The sequence below is a fragment of the Trachurus japonicus genome, chromosome 13 (assembly GCF_045865225.1).
Source record: "Trachurus japonicus isolate A0001 chromosome 13, Traja_1.0".
NCBI lineage: Eukaryota > Metazoa > Chordata > Actinopteri > Carangiformes > Carangidae > Trachurus > Trachurus japonicus.
Window position 1 is genome coordinate 25829496 of NC_140919.1, and position 17254 is coordinate 25846749.

At 41.3% G+C, this 17254-nt stretch overlaps 1 protein-coding gene across 1 annotated transcript; it reads left to right on the top strand.

Moving 5' to 3' along the window:
• Window positions 1-10963: 10963 nt before the first annotated feature.
• On the top strand, window positions 10964-15843 carry aipl1 (aryl hydrocarbon receptor interacting protein-like 1). The gene is made up of 6 exons (XM_085795551.1): window positions 10964-11214; window positions 12781-12960; window positions 14276-14464; window positions 14649-14825; window positions 14938-15079; window positions 15502-15843. Exons 1-6 carry the CDS (start codon window positions 11110-11112, stop codon window positions 15699-15701), a joined length of 993 nt encoding a protein of 330 aa, XP_085651677.1. The 5' UTR covers window positions 10964-11109; the 3' UTR covers window positions 15702-15843.
• The last annotated feature ends 1411 nt before the right edge of the window (window positions 15844-17254 follow it).

A 17254-nucleotide genomic window follows, 5' to 3' on the forward strand; every position in this document is an offset into this window, starting at 1 on the left:
CTTGTGCAACACGCATGCAAACCGTGGACACAATCACTTACACGAGACATGTGGTAGTCGCTTTTCCTCTCACATTCACATGACTGTAATAGTCATGTGCTACATTACAGCTACATTACAGATTACTGTAATGTAGCTTGGCCACGTCGTGAGCACCCGCAGGTGAAATTACATTATGAGATTAAAGACATAGTTTGACATTTTTTGGGGGAGAAACATGTTTTCTTGTTTTCTTGCTGGGAGTTAGATAAGAAGATCAATATCACCGTGGAGTGGAGTCTTTGCTGGTTTCTTAGCAACAATCACGTTTACGCTTGTGCCCAGCCGAAGTGTGGTCCAACACATGGCCCACTTGTTCAAACACAATTTGGTATTACCACACTTATTAGGCTACAGTAAGACAGAGCTAAGATAGCCGTTGCCCTTGTTTCCATTATGCTAGGCTAAACCAACAGGGTCATGCCTTAGCCTTAGCCTTAGCCTTAGCTTTACCTTTAGTTGCCCTTTTTTATCTTCTATCTTCAATCTGAGTATCATGAATATAGGTCTATCATAGCTTGACATTACTGTAATTCATAAATCTGAATAGTTGCCTACTTCACAGTGGAGGAAAACCAGACGATGGTGAACAGGGGAGTAGCATCTGAGTATTTTGGAGGAAATGAGAAGTAACGACAATCTTTTCTACTCTAACATACAACATACAGATATCCAGACGTGTTTTTCCAAAGTAGTGAATGTAGACCACCCCCAAGCTTCCGCTAATTTACAGTAACTCAAGAGAAAAAGTAGAAGCTGAATCCACTCTCTAGTCTAGTGTCTTCTTTTGGACGCATGCCCGTGACCAGAGGCAGTTCTCTAGTGTTTTACCGTAAGCACGAAGGTTCAGTAAGAAGAACGTAGTTATGACCACTGTTTTTTTTAGATAGATAGATAGATAGATAGATAGATAGATAGATAGATAGATAGATAGATAGATAGATAGATAGATAGATAGATAGATAGATAGATAGATAGATAGATAGATAGATAGATACTGTAGATAGATAGATAGATAGATAGATAGATAGATAGATAGATAGATAGATAGATAGATAGATAGATAGATAGATAGATAGATAGATAGATAGATAGATAGACAGATAGACAGACAGACAGACAGACAGACAGACAGACAGACAGATATGTGTGTCTGCTCGCCACATGCAGCACCCATGTGAGAGCAGGCTGACCTTTGATTCTAGCTGCATGCGACAACTCCACTCAGATGGAAAAAGTGTGTGTGTGTGTAAGTGTGTGCGTGCGTGCTTGCGTGCATGCACATGTGTGTGTGTGTATCTGGGAGTGTCCCTCTCTGTGTGCATCTCACGCATACTTGCGGAAATTGTCAATAGTTGCTTGTGAAGATGAGGGCCGGCTCAGCTCTGCCCTGCCCTCTGCGAGCACATGGTCCACATTAAAGCCCATCAGACTCTGCAGTCTCCCACAAGGGCGTGCTCGCCATCAGGTTCTCTCCAGTCTGTCGTCTGGCTATTTCACTGGTCTTCCTCGGTCAGGAAATGACATTGCATTTGAAATAGGGTTTGTGAGTGGATAATCTCTCCCTGGAGTGTAAGCAGAGATGTCCGAGTTCACTGGGTTTGTGCTCAGTCATGCAGACTGTACTAGTGGGCTGTGATACTGTAAGGCTTGGATCGATGCATTATTCACATAACTTGGTTTGGCTCCAGAACGCCAAAGCAATACAGCCTTGTCTCCTTGTACAAATACACAGTGCGTCGCAAAGTCATAACTAAAATGTGGAGTTTGTTGTAATCTGAAGCTGATCTGATCTGATGTCTCTGTAACAATGGTACTACTATTATTACCTTGTTTCGGAGGGGAATGAAGCTTATTATAGTTTATAACAATTCAGAAAGTATATTAATAAAGACAAATCTGCTACCCAGACAGGTCTTGTCTATACTGTACTGAAGAGTTCCTGCATCTTTTGGCAGCTTTAACCTTCTGCTTCCGGACAGGTAGATGATTTGTCTTAAGGACTGGGTCAGGTTAAGTGTATTGAGGTCAGACAGGATGGCTGCCGAACACCACCCATTTAATCCCTTGACCTGGTCCAACAAACAGATTAGTCCAGCTTGTTGGGGGAAAATACTCAGGTTGATCCTGTTGCTCTCTGTTGGCTGCACTTCAATCACATTCAATATCCCACTTCCACCTCTCATATCCCTACTAGCCCAGCAGAAAAGGTCACATAGCTTGATCACAGCGCAGAACTACTTTAAACAATGAGTAATGACGATAGCACAATCAGGATTTTGTAATAGGATGACTTCATGGCATTTAGTTGTCGACAAAAAACTAAAAAGGACAGACAATAAAACCATAAGCCAGAGCAATTCCATTAAGGTAATCAAGTTGGCTACCAACACAACATAAATACTTCTGCAGCAGGTTGAATAACAACTGCAACGCACATAATGGAACAATTTCTGTTTGTTGATTTTAATTAGGCCCTGCCTGTGATACCAGCGACACACAGCATCAATGGTGAAGTCATAAAAAAAGTTACACAAGGATGAAAAGAAAAGACTGTCCAATAAGTTAATTTTACCTTATATCCTCATCAAGGTGTCTAATATTATCAAATTGTTACATGGCAGAGAAGATGGTATGTTTTATAGTCAAGAGCTGCTGGTAGGAACTCGCCTTGTCACAGTTTAATCATTTGTGCAGAGGAGTAGTTAAAGTGTAACATACAAGACTCAGAGAAATGTGTTACAAATTTCACTTTTTTTAAGTGTTTGTCATTAACTGACCAAAAATGGGCAACAAAAGCTGTGTGGAGAAAAAAAATAGAAATTTGACATCATGCATCTGGTCTGCCTTTTGTTAGGGAACGTTCTTCTGCTGTGAAGAATTCATTTGGTAAATGAAGTAGATTTTATTGCCTAATGTCTCTGCCGTTGCATGCTGCTAAATGAAAAACAGTCAAAGTAGCCAGGTCTTGTTAACATTGCTACTGTGGCGACATGTGGCGACTTTAGCATGTGTCGACTCTCAGAACCGAGGCTAAATTATACTATACTGGATTATGGGGTATGATTTTAATGTTTTGACCTGTACAGTTCGTGTTGTAGTAGCAGAAATCACCACACTGATGAATGTGTCTGTGTACAGTCTCAGTTTGCATTTTGTTTGACATGCTCTGGATGTTTCAGTACATGTCTCATTACTGGCAGGAGCTCTTGTTGAAAGTAAACAGTAGGATTAGGTCTGTACAGATCTGAACAGGCTGGTTGGTCTATCAGGTCAATTAGTTCTATTAGCTCACAGCATGGGCATGGGAGGATTTGCCTTGTCTTTGTCAGCGTCTCATCAAAACTATACTGTCAATTACTACTGTCACCGCTGACAGCTCACAACCGCCTGGATATGACAACAGATGCACATTCTCCAAATTAACCCCTTGAACCACAACCCGGGCCTTAAACACAAGAGGTTAATGATTTTGAAGATGCAGAAATGCCTTTATGAGATTTGTAGTCCTTAAAGGGACACTTCACTGATTTCATATTTTTAAATCAATGTGCTGGACACAGGGAGTACCGCTGTGAAAACAGTTGTGTAACGTCTTCTGTGGCTGTGGAGGAGCTTTGTAAAGTCAGATCCAAGAAGAAAAACTGATCCAGTGACATAATCTTAGCCTGGCCTTGGACGCCCCGTTTATTTAACAGGAATGTTACAAACTAGGGATATGGAGTTGAAATACTGTGGGTATTTCTCAGGCCAGCCAAATAAATTGTCAAGATGCATCTGGGCCAGCGCCGAGTCCACAGTTCTCGACAAACATTAGGAACTAAAAACCAGGATGTCCTCAAATCTTCTGCATTTATAGTTAAGATTTTTTATTATAATTTTGTTCCTAGTAAATCCCCTGATTTTATGACATTGCTTTAATAAATCAGTAAAATTTCAAACTAAAAGTCTTTCTAAACAAATCTGCATCGCATCTACTGAGATGTGCAGAGCCTCACTTGTTAAAAAATAAAGTGTACTTTATTAATATAAATATTATATAAGATTTAATATAATGGTTAATGGAAGGCACTTGTCAGATTATTGGCCCCTTCTCTGTCTCAGATTCTAGCCAACTGGTCGCCCTGTCTAACGGCTCATGTGATTGTGCGAACTGTAAGTCTGCATGTGTGTGTCTCTCTGTGTGTGTGTGTGTGTGTGTGTAGAACCACTTCTTCTATCTCATTGCATATCACAGACCAAGAGCCCATAACTCCTGTGGCTCAGACGACACCTTTGTAATAGTGCCTGTGACTGTATACGCATGTTTATGTGTCATGTGCATTTACACTTTGTCCTTGCTGCTATGTGTTCTGGTATGTAGCTAAAGGTCGGGGCCAGGCGGAGAGCAGGACGGCAGGGGCCCGGTCAGGGGGGGAAGCTGTGGCTGGGAAGAGCCACAGAGCCAAAGAGCCAAAGTCCAGCATCTCCGACGAGAGCGAGGGATTAGGACGGGGCCGTGAATATCAGAGTAAAACAATACACATCCTTGTGCGCTGGCTAAAAGATTACAGGCTATAGAATGCAAGAGGAAATTCACTTACTGAGCTATGTATTCTTAATTTACCTCTTATGGAGACTGCTTCAAGTTAATTGTGTGTAATTGGAGAGCAGAAACTGATGCAAGCACGTTGAGAATCTGAGCTAACGTGTCATTTCAGAAACATCTCGTCTGCTGTTACCCGCTGCATGACTTCACAAGACTTCAGTGCAGGCTGTTCCCGAGAATTTGGCAAGTCAGGACAGCTACAGTGCACACAAACACACGCACACACAGATTCACACACTTAATGAGTTATCCAGCAGTCCTCCCGTTGGTCAGAAGAGGCACTGCAGGTTCAAAAGTCCCTTCTCGGAGATTTAGAGAGCAGCAACTCTGATCTCTGACCTTTCCTGCTTTGGCGAGCAGCCAATGGTCGGCTTTGTATATGTCAGGGCGGCTTTTACTGAATGCCTAGAATAGATTTACTCACTGAACAGAGCGCTACGTTATCACTTCGTGGACCTGGTCTGTGTGATGCAGGGTTAAATTTCTCAGCCGCAGAACAAAAATGATCATTGTCTCGTTGACGTTGGATTTTGTAAGACTCGGCTGGGAGTGGGCCCTTAGTTATGCAATCTTTTCCAATCTGTAACCTTGTTCAACAATATGTGTCCAGAATTACGAGCTAGTGGAACATTACAAGGGTCGGAAGCGATATCACAAACACCTGTATGATCTGGCGATGAACACTATAGATACAATGATGAGGAGGCATGAAAATCAGGAACAGACGACTCTCGTTCTGCCATGTATTAGTTCAGAAGATACACTGTGAGCAGTGTATCTTCAAGCGGGTCAAATTCCACAGACATCTGTAATCTATGAATGAGAGTTGTGTGCACAGCTTTCCTGCATTTTGGTCACTTAGATAAATAAAGCATACGCGCAGTTTAAAAAGTTAAACAGAGGATCCAAATATGAAATCGCCTGCGCCTGGAGGATTTTACTGGCTCGACTGAACCGCTGCCATCTCGCTTATCCTTTTCAAATCTTTGGAGGAAATATGAGGGATGGACTGGAAATCTTAACAATTTTGCTTCTAATCTGTGAGACTAGAGGAGAAAATGGAGTAGCTTTTTACTGTCCCATTCATCAGTTTTATTGTCAGTTGCCATTAAAAATGATACAGTGTGGTGAGACCCGGACTCTCTTTCTCTCTGTCGCTACAGAAGCATTGGATACCTGATGTAGTGTATATGTTGTGTAACAATGGCTTGTTAGTTATGACAAATCAAATAGCACTGCTTTGTTATTCCAATGCCCTCACCTATTCAGGAAAGCCGTCAATCTATGACAAATGGTGTAACACTGAATGGTATTCAGTGACGTATTATACAGTACATCAGTATGAAAGAATTGCTTTGAAACTTTGAGAACTTCCCTGAAGGCAGTTTGTTGTTCATCATAACAACCACAGCACAGGACGGGAACAGAGCAGCACAGCACAGAGCAGCACCAACCCCTGATGATTTGCGTGTTGCGGGAAGACAAAAGTATTTTCATGCATACCTGTTCTAGATGCTGCCCGTAACAGAACATACACTACTTTTCAAAGTGCGATATGAAACTTTACATTGGCACATACTGTCCCCAGAAAATAGTCTTTCTGCTGGGGCTTTTGTGTGTTACCAAATTAAATGTCAGCTACATAAAAATCTTAAATACTGTTACAAACTCAGTTGAGTAGTGAATGACAAAGTGTTGCTTGCTTTAAGCAGTGCAGCTGACTCAGTACCACATGTTTTGGCCTCAAGCTTTAGCGTAGCTGCGTGCACTCGCTGCTTTTTTACTGTTTGTTGTTTTGCATTTTGATTGAAATGGTTTTATTGTCTCCAGATTAAATTGTTTCTTATGTATTAATCTGTCATCATACTTTATACGATTTGGTAGAATTTATTTAATCTACTCACAGTAAGTCAAATAGAAACAGTTCTTGATTTAATAAGTTATCCACTTTATTTCTCCTATGGCTTAATATCTTGTTGGGAAGGAAATAAATCCTATTGTTTCATTATCACATTATCATGTGTTGCATATCCTGTTAGTGCTTCCTGTACTGTGACCTGGAAATACTCAATACATTTAGACTTGGTGAATACTGGCGGAAAAAAACACTCAAACATCCCTGCACTAATGTGTTCCACACTGTGTGTCTACATCCTGTTATCTGTGGCCTGATGTAAGCGGCTGCAACATGCTAATGACAGGACAGAGCACGACTGGACTTTGGAAATAATGATCCTAATATAATGAAGACAAGTTTTCAAAGTTGTGTCACTGATTCTAGTTTCTTAATGCACATCTTATATAATATAGTAGATCATATTATTTAATTTATCACCTAACAGCTATGGTTTCCTAATATTGCCTCTAATAGCTGATGTAGTTCAGATAGTTTAAGAGCAATTTGATATTTCGAGAGTAGCTTGAAACTTCCTCTTAAAATTGCAGCTGTTTCCAAGTATTTCATCCATGTAGACCAAATTGTGCAAAGCAAAAAATTGCGGAGAAACTTTGGCAGACTATCCCAAACCAATATATCATGGAAGAAAAAAAAGCAGAAACTGATTCAATAAAATAAGAATAAAAGCTTCTTCAGGCAGCACATGTCATCATAATTGCAGGGAGTGTTGGAAAGCATGCGTCGGTTGGAAGTTTTCTGGTGATTTCCTTCCGAAGTCCGAGCAGACGAAACCTCTGGCAAGACGTGAAGATGTTACAAGTTCTGTTATACGCATTACTGATGTGTGAGAGAGTGTGTACAAAAATAAAAAAACATCTGTGCATTTGTCTCCAGAGCTGAATGTAGGTGTATACAAGAGGTAGATTAACCAGAGCAGCTCTGTGTCTAAGAATATGTGTCCGTATAAGCGTCAGAGAGGCTGTGATTCACCATGTAACCCTCCTCCTGTCACTTCTCCTCAACCTGAGGAATATGCACACATACACACACACACACAGAGGCAGTGGATGTGTGGTGCCTTAGCCTTGATCTGTGTGTGTGTGTGTGTGTGTGTGTGTGTGTGTGTGTGTGTGTGTGTGTGTGTGTGTGTGTGTGTGTGTGTGTGTGTGTGCAAGCTGGAGGAACTAGACCGACTATGCGGAACCTGCACTAAAAATTACAAGTATTTCCTTCAAGCTATTCCAGTCAAATGTTTGTATTAACAGTGGTTGAAATGATTATGTGTCATGTGAAAAGTGTTGCAGTGTTAAACTCACAGACAGAGTACACATACTGTATATATATATATATATATATATATATATATATATATATATATATATATATATATATATATACACTATATATACTATATATACTATATATAACCTGACTCTGGAGTTCCCCTCAGCTCAGAGTGTTTTTCCCCTTTAAAATAATTGTTTTGGGCTTTATAATCCTCAACTTTGGTTCACTCTGTTCTCATTAACTGTGTAGACACAGAGGGCTGTCTTCTAATAAACCCACAATATGCTAGCTTTAATGAATCAAATATCAGACAGACAAAGTTTGCAATTAGCTGTTCAACATAGTGAAGTATCTAGCAGCTTAAAAATCCACATATCTCCCTCAGGAGATGGTGAAGACTAACAGGAAATTGAATGTTGGTATTGTTTATTTATATACTGTAACAATATTTCAGATGCAGGTATTGGTTAAAGTAATATGAGGCATTATCGACTAAATCTGATTCAGATTTCAAAATTAAAAGTATCAATCAGGCAACAGAGGATCTCAGTATCAATAATAGTGAACAGAGCTGGATACTGATTATAAATGCTTCGATACATGAGCAGCATTTCAGTGTTTGACTGGTGAACTTTGAGTTCATATAAACTACATTTACACAGTGTTAAGTAGTTCAGTATGTACAACAATTCATCGTGTTTCATTGTACTTGGAGGGTTTTGACATTAGTGTCTTCGAAGGAAGCAGGTGTGATTTCCCAAATGTGTGTGTGCATGTGTCTCTGTGATGTCTCTTGCCTAACAACCCTGACATTGCTTATTGGCTGTTTCACTCCCTTTTACATCTGCTAGGTCAGCTCTACATGTCAGTCTGACAGGGAACGAAAGGATTCCCTCTCTCTTTCTTCCTCCCTCTCTCTCTCTCCCTCTCTCTCTCGCTCGGTGTGTGTGTGTGTGTGTGTGTGTCCCACCCTCGCTCTCCCATGTGCCTTGTTCCCACAGCAGAAGCACAAAAGGTTTACACATTCATAAACATTATGCTATGTGCGTGTACGTTGTGCGTCATGGAAGGAGCCTTGCCCTGTGTGTTATGTATATGAATACAGGGCCTGAATGAGTGGCTCCTCCCCAGGAAACCCATGACTGTACTTTCCAGAAATAGAGGATGACTCGCTTAAAGTGGAACTAATGCATCAGTGACGAGTTTCCACCAGGGCTCCAAACGATCGAGACCATGTCGTACCTCCTGCAGGCAGGACCCATTGTATAGCTGAACCTGCTCTCAAGGACTTGGGATGCATGCGGTTCAGCAAACTGCTACAATCGATTCCCCCGCTCTACACGCTACCTGCAGCAAAAGTCAGGGGATGCACGTACACACAAACATACAAATGCACCTAGACACGCATCATCGGCGAGAGCAGCAGAGAAAGGTGTAGGCGGTGTGACGCAATTAGTGGCATGAGTCACTCTGACACAAAGCCCGAGCTGCAACGCACACCATTGTCATAGTGTTACCCCTCCAACAGGTTGGATGGACTCCTGTTCTGCCTCTCCCACAGGTGAGGACAAGAACACAAACAGAGGTGAGGACGCTGATTCAAACTTTAAATCACTGTCTCAAGACCTTCTTCGGTACAAAGCGCCTCTGAGACAGGGGCCCAGCAATGAAGATTAATCACATTCTCTTTTTCTCTTGCTTTCTCTTTTTTCTTTTAAAGTCTGAGATATCATGGTGATGATGTAAAAGCCTGTAACTATAGCAACACAAACCTGTCATCCAAGAGAAGCACCCCCACCATATGCCCATGTTGCGTTTCCAGTGTTTCCAAAAAAAAAATCACAGAAACAGGACGAAGGAGCAAAAATCCAAAGAGAGGACAAACAATTTCTATATTCCTTAAACTATAATTATAATACAATTATGCCATTCACACAATGATGTAATAACCATGAATGAACCACCTCACCCTTCTGCCACCTGAGTAGCGTCACAATTTTCAAGTGTATCTGACATTTTGAGATTAATTATGAATATATGTGCCACAGCAAGTCCGGTGAAGTTTATTCGTGCAACTCAGTGTCACATATATAAATGTCATGTTTTCACATGTGCTCATGTAGTTCAACACTCTCAGGCCGGGCTCAATGTGATCAAGACGATGAGAAACTCTCGCTGCTGCACCAACCTCCTCCACTAGAGGGCATACAATCTATTCCCTGCATGTTACCTTGGGAAGCTGCCAAGTGCATACCAAACTGTTGCCCAATGCTGTTTGTCACATCAGTCGGGGGGGGGGACAAACTTGATAGTATGGTGCAGCACTTTTCAAGGATATGGAGGTCTTATTTGAATACAGATAAGACAGCAACCTTGCCTGATGATTCGTGGTGAAACACCCACCCCCTCATGTTGCTCCACAGGGGGAAACACGAAGCTGTAAAGTTATACAACTGTGAGCATTGCCAACACGCAGTTATGGGGTTTTCTATTTGTGCAATTAGTACAGAGTAAGGCATTGACACTGGGTAATGTTTGAGAATAATTGCCCCCTCAAACTGCTTGCAGACTTTGTTAGCAAATACTACAGGAGCTTTGGATTATTCTCTCTCTCTCTCTCTCTCTCTCTCTCTCTCTCTCACACACACACACACACACACACACACACACACACACACACACTCAACCCAGATGGGAGACAGATGTTTAATAGACAAGGTCAAGGAGTCCATACAGTAATTGTCTGCTCCACCATTTCTCAGTATTCTCGGCATTGTTCAGATCACCACATCCACATAAATCCAGGAAATTTCCTCTAGAATGGAAACCATGTCCTACTCTCACAGACTTGTTTGTGTTTTCTCTCTCTCACACACACACGCACACATACACACACACACACACACACACACACACACACTGCCGTTCTGTCCTTGTGGTACATTCAACAGATTCAGCCTCTCCTCCCCTCCCGTAAGGCGGTAGTCCAAAATCTTGCTCCTCTCTTTCTCTGACTTGCTTGTTTCTCCTCCCTTCTGGATGTTTCTGTGTGCGCAGATAACAGCGCTGATGACGACTGACTAATACACAACGAAGCAGCAGATAAATGATGAAACATAAGGAGAGGAGGAGATGTTTCTAATCTCATTATACCTACCTAAGCTAATCCACCAGGAACGACACCCTCCTCAGTTATATACACCCCTGACACATGTTGTTGTATGATACGCACAGATACATGACCGTATATGCATGGTAATCAGGTGAGCCAAGACAATTACAAAAAAAAACAACAACAATGTCAGACATGCAGGATACAATGCTGCTGGGATTAGAGGGAATCAAGAAAACAATTCTGCATGGAGGATCTGGAGATATTCCAAAAGTCATCACTGGAACAAAGGTACTTGAGGCCTCTACTTCTTTATCTACGGTACACTTCTACAAATCTAGAATCTAGACAATGGTTAAATTAATCTGAACTTGCATTTAGTCTTTCAAATAACTGAGCCATCATCCAGTACAGACCAGTCTGTGTGGGTCACAGTGAGTTAATTTACGGGGTCGTGAGTGAATCCAACAAAACCATATTTCAGATAAAGAGCAGCTGCAATATGGTTTGCACAAATGAGACAGGATGAATTATAAAATGACTCACAAAGCTTGTTTCTATATTCTAAATCCAATTACAGGTACTAATGAAACTCAGCATATGTGCCCAATTATCATACTGTGCACAGCATCATATGACCAGGGCAGGACAGTTTTATGTGAACAGTAGTAAAACTGTTTCAGAACAGAAAATGTCATTATATTTATATTTATCCATTGTTCTCAGAAAACACCGTATGTTTCTAGTAAAGGACCACAACAGCTGTTTGCACAGTGAACTTGAGAGAAATAAGAGAAACTGTCATTGACGATATGACTATAATATATTTGTATACTGTTTTTCAGTTTGGACAGCTTCATTATTTGTGATTTATGGATTTCATTTTCCTGACTTGTGCCAATTGTAAAACTGCTGCGGTTCAACAGGATGAGTGAGCGAGGAAAGACACGTTTATGTTGTTTCAATTCCCAATGGCAGCCAGTAGAGGCTGATAGAGGACATATATCACTCACTGGCCCTTTCATGTCATTTTAATCTAATACACTTTAAACCAGCTGCATCAGGTTTGTTAAATTGGTCTGACAAAAAGAATACAGTGTTATACAAAGTGTGTCGGAAGCCTTCATTTCCTCTTTGAGGAGAACTTTTGACCTTCCCTTAATGTGGGATATAGGCTACTATGTGTTGATGCCATGTTCTTGTTTATATTTATAGCTGTGTGATGCTAACAGCCTACAGTATGTGGTTTATTGACCTTTTATGGTATCAATACCTTATTTTCTTTCCCACATCTTCATGATATCAGGTCAGGTCTACATCATCCTACGTCTATAAGATCCTTCTTGACTTGTGCTGGTATTCTGCATTAAGGCACCAACAAACTGAAATATGGGAGAAGATCTTGAAAGCCAGAGTGAACCACAAGTGTACAGTTCTGCTGAATGGTTTTCGCTTTCTTTGGATATTATACAACCATGCAACCTTGGCATGTGTGTCCTTCCGCATGTCTGTCTGCCCTGTTGAATAACTGAGCTGTGTGAAGCTTGTGACATAACTTCTTTTTTTTTGTTGAGACTGATGCTCAGTTGTGTTTAGTGGAACCCCTGACATGACATCTTTGTCAGTGGGTTTTATATTTCAGTTTGATTTGATCATCTGCACTTCAAGTCCCCAATTATTCAGCGTGTTTGATGGTTATGTCATGTACATTGTTGCGTTACCTGGAAGAGCCAGTGTCTATTTTTACACCTGACATCAGCCTTTATGAGTTTTCCATCCATGAGTTGTCCACATTGTACACAAGCGTCATATATTTTCAGTGAAATTCTTCAACTCTGTGGGTCTTTTGTCTCCTAGGTGACGTTCCACTTCCGCACGCAGCTGTGTGATGACGACCGCACAGTGATCGATGACAGCAAAGTGGTGGGGACACCCATGGAGATTGTGATTGGCAACATGTTTAAACTGGACATCTGGGAGACGCTGTTGTCGTCCATGAGGATCGGCGAGGTGGCAGAGTTCTGGTGTGACATAATTGTGAGTGACAAGGAAATATTTTTAATATTGTTTTTGAAGCACGGTGGATTATAGTGTGTAGGTACAAATCTCCTCTGAGAAGTGTGACTCTGCACTTTGAACAGAGTGACGTCACACTGCAGATGTGGAAGTTGTCGACACTGCTTTCAACAACAAATCAGCATGATAAGACAAATTTCCCATGCTTCAATTACAAATGTAAAGCCTAGATATATATCACAATCATCTATTTATAGTGGCCCCTATAGAGCTCAGTGTACTGCAACTTCAGAAAACACATGCAAATACAAACATCTGCAGATTTAAAAAAAAAAAAAATCATCATAGAACTCATTTCCTTTTTCTTTTAGAGTGACGTCTTACAGATATCTGCCACATGAGCATATGCCCGTGCACCAGAGACAGGTGTTATGAGGCAAACAAAGCTCCTCTGGAAGTGTTGATCTAGGGAGTTTCTTATGTCATCTATAATTTGTTATGTCCTGTGGTGTGTGTTTGTGTGTGTGTGTGTGTGTCGCGCTGTCAGACACAGATGCATCGAGGCATATTGTCATTAATCTGCAGCCGCCTCACTTTCTACTAATCGGCTCTGAATCCTGCTGAATCAGCGGGAACCGACTCCCCTCCGCTCTGATTAGATTTGATTGGGCTTAGAACGTTTACTCACTCCTCCAACCAACATGGCAGCCCTGTACGCTGCACTGGACGGGTTCTGCAGCGGCTTTCCCATCCAGTGGAGGGCAACTTCAACCTGTTGGACAGAGCAAATAGGCCAAACCATCATTGGTCTGTCTGATGCAGAATTAATAAGATTTCATGTCTGTGTTTCACAACTGAGGATGTTCTTTGGTTTCTCAATAAAAAAAATACATTACTACTGTAAAAGTATGATTTTCTGTTATGCTTGGTAATTATAGTATTGCAACAAAAGCCTTTTTATAATGAAGATTTTGTAGAAATGGATTTTACTATAGAAGGCTAATAATTTCATAATAATGCTGTGATGAATATAATTATGCAAAACAGAAATAAGGCCACATGCAAAAACTGTTCCCAGGGAAAGAAAAAAAACATTTTTGTGTGAAATGCGTACTTACAGCTTAGAATTACTTCTATTTTTTGGAAACAGATTCAACAGACATTACTGTCACCATGATTATCATTTATTTCAAATAAAGAAACTCTAATATCAAACACTAGTCACCATGAGCTTGTAATGTAGATTAAAAATATCATTATCTTTATCCAGATCATTATGATTCCATGATTCATGGAAGTTTTGACTTCTGATCATCTCCTCTCCTTCCTCCCTCAGCACACTGGAGTTTACCCAATTGTATCCAAGAGTATGCGACGTATCGCAGAGGGTAAAGACCCAGTCGACTGGCACATCCACACATGCGGTATGGCCAACATGTTCGCCTACCACAGCCTCGGCTACGACGACCTGGACGAGCTGATGAAAGAGCCGAAGCCTCTCTACTTTGTCCTCGAGCTGCTCAAGGTGAGAGAGAGCAGAGACAAAGACACATAGAGATGTGTGTCACAGGGTAGCTGCATCGGCGATGAGATCATAAAACAAAACAGATCTGGAGAACATCTGCTTGTAGGAGGCAGGGAATAGCGGTATACGTTAGGACCACTTAGTCACCATGTTGATTTAAAGTGCTGGAACTTGTGTTTTATAGGTGCAGCAGCCCAGCGAGTACAACAGAGAGTCGTGGGCTCTGAGTGATGAGGAGAGGCTGAAGATTGTCCCTGTGCTGCACGGCCACGGGAACAAGCTCTACAAGCAAGGACGGTACCAGGAGGCCACACAGAAGTACAAGGAGGCTGTCATCTGCATAAAAAATATTCAGACTAAGGTGATAAACAGAACAAAACAAAAAAGTCACTCAAAACAAACAAAAAAAACAAAACAAATATGTATAGTGTCCATGTATTGACGTGGATATGAACTGGTTCTCCATCCTTCAGGAGAAGGCATGGGAAGTCCCCTGGCTGAAGCTGGAGAAGATGGCCAACACCATAACCCTCAACTACTGCCAGTGTCTGCTTCGCATGGAGGAGTACTACGAGGTCATCGAGCACACCAGCGACATCATCAATCAGCACCCAGGTTTGGCAGTGGCACAGACTGATGATGTCAATGATATTGTAAAGCGGAGAAAAGTGCATTATTATAGTCCAGCTATAAGTTCATTTATTTGTGTGAATGACTATTATGCTGTGTAAGCATTACAGCTTAACAGTTTACTCAGCCCTAAACTGTTGGGTATGCTTTTTACCACGTGTGCATGCATTTCTACATTTTTATGGCAGCTGTAAATGTATGTCTAATGTGTCTATAAAATCCTGCCTCTGTAAAAGGTCTGGGGCCTCTGTTTCTACATTAACATGCACAGACCATTAATAAGTGCTCTTATTTCAGATGCAGATAAATGTAAGAGATGCTGTTACAATTATTCATACTTCACACAAGTGTCCCTCACATGAGTGGCTGGTGTCAAAGGGAGCGTGTGTCTTGTATCTGTCCTATAGGTGCCATGAAGGCCTTCTTCCTGCGAGCGAAAGCCCACATGGAGGTGTGGAATGAGGCAGAGGCTCGGCAGGACTACAGCAGGGTCCTGGATCTGGATCCTGGCATGAAGAAAGCCGTCAAGAAGGATCTGACTGTGCTTAACATGCGCATGGAAGAAAAGAACCAGGAGGACAGGAGCAAATACAAGGGCATGTTTTAACTGGGCTGAAGAGAAGAGAAGAGAAGAGTGAAGTCGATAAATCGCAAATCTCTAAAATGAACGTGGTTTATTAAATCAGGAAATTATATAAACCCCACCCTTTCGGCCTGTCTTTCTTTTTCCTCCAAACCGTGATTGAGACAATTTTGATAAATCAAATTAAGAATGTTTCAACCTCATAATCTCATATAATGTGATTTGGTTTCATGAATTTGTCTGTATTTCATGGCTTGTCTGTGTTGTATTTAGGCCTACTGCTGTACATATAAATGCAAAGACTGTGTGATATGGGTAATGAATAACACTTAAAGAAAGTACAATCGTTTGCTTTCTTATTGAAATTCCAAAACTTCTGTATGCTAAATATCTAGCTGGAGCTGCCACTTTGTTTAGCTAAAAAGGGGGGGACAAAAGGGGAAACAGCCCCAAAATAAGAAGAAACACAGATAGCAGCACTCATAGGTTTATCCTCTTTATCCTCCCAAAAATAACACATAGCAACGCAATATATCCTACTGTATATGTCTAACTAAAGGGAAGTTGTAGCAGTTGTCAAATCCAGCTCTCACAGGAAAAAGAGAATTGGTGTGTTTCTAAAAATGTCAATGTATTCCTTTAACGCTTCTGGTATGATTTTTGATATTGTTTGGCATATTTGATATATTTGATATGTGTACAAAAAAACTCATCCAACCATTCACCTTTCTATATCAAAATTATTGCAACTAATAAACTGATGGAATGACTTTGTATAAAGCTCAAAGACATGGAGTGGTGGCTCTGTTGTTTCCCAACATGTTGATCATCCAAAAGTTGTGTAAGCACACAGCCCTTCCACAAGGTGGCGCTCTGACAACGATTATCCTCTGTCCCATGCTGAAAACACCCTCAGCCTATAAACAGCGTTCACATCTTCATGAGGAGTCTGGAGGCTTGTAAAGATAAATGATCAGTCTATTTACTATCTGCTGCTGCCTCTTTCCCATCATCCCCCTGTGCAAGTGCTCACTGTATAGCGTTCATTACACTGTGGTGAGGTAGACTGAGAAGAGTGAGAGATGGGAGGAAACAGGGGGGGAGTGTGGCACAGAGAGGGAGTCACAACTAATACATCTCCTCTCAGGGGTTTAATGCAAGCCCGATCAAAACAAGGACAAGTGCACCTGGCTGGAATAAAAGATCCAGAGGAGCACACCACACTCGGGTCAGTCTCATTCAGTGTCAATTCCCCCCCTCCATCACGACAGAGGGGGTCACAGAGCAGTGTAGGAGTCACTCTGGGAAATGAGGCTGACGCTAATGCACTAGTCTAACGATGAGGAAAATCAATAGAAGCAGATCAAAGAAAGAGAAAGAAAGAAAAGAAATCGTGATTAAACATTGAAACCGGCGTTCAGCCCATTACAACCACCTATTCTAATGCAGCTTTTAGTGTTGCCCGGGCTGAGGCAATTAAATAAGAGAGACGGAAAACTGTGGGCTGTCAATACAGCGCTCCTCAGATACCAGATACAATTTATCTCAGAGGAATTGCAGGCTATTTTCTAATTTTA

Coding starts and splice junctions, on each gene's coding strand:
- aipl1 (XM_085795551.1), top strand. CDS start 11,110: ATGTCAGACATGCAGGATACAATGCTGCTGGGATTAGAGGGAATCAAG. Junction 11,215..12,780: donor AAGTCATCACTGGAACAAAG/GTACTTGAGGCC, acceptor TTTGTCTCCTAG/GTGACGTTCCACTTCCGCAC. Junction 14,465..14,648: donor TTGTCCTCGAGCTGCTCAAG/GTGAGAGAGAGC, acceptor TGTGTTTTATAG/GTGCAGCAGCCCAGCGAGTA.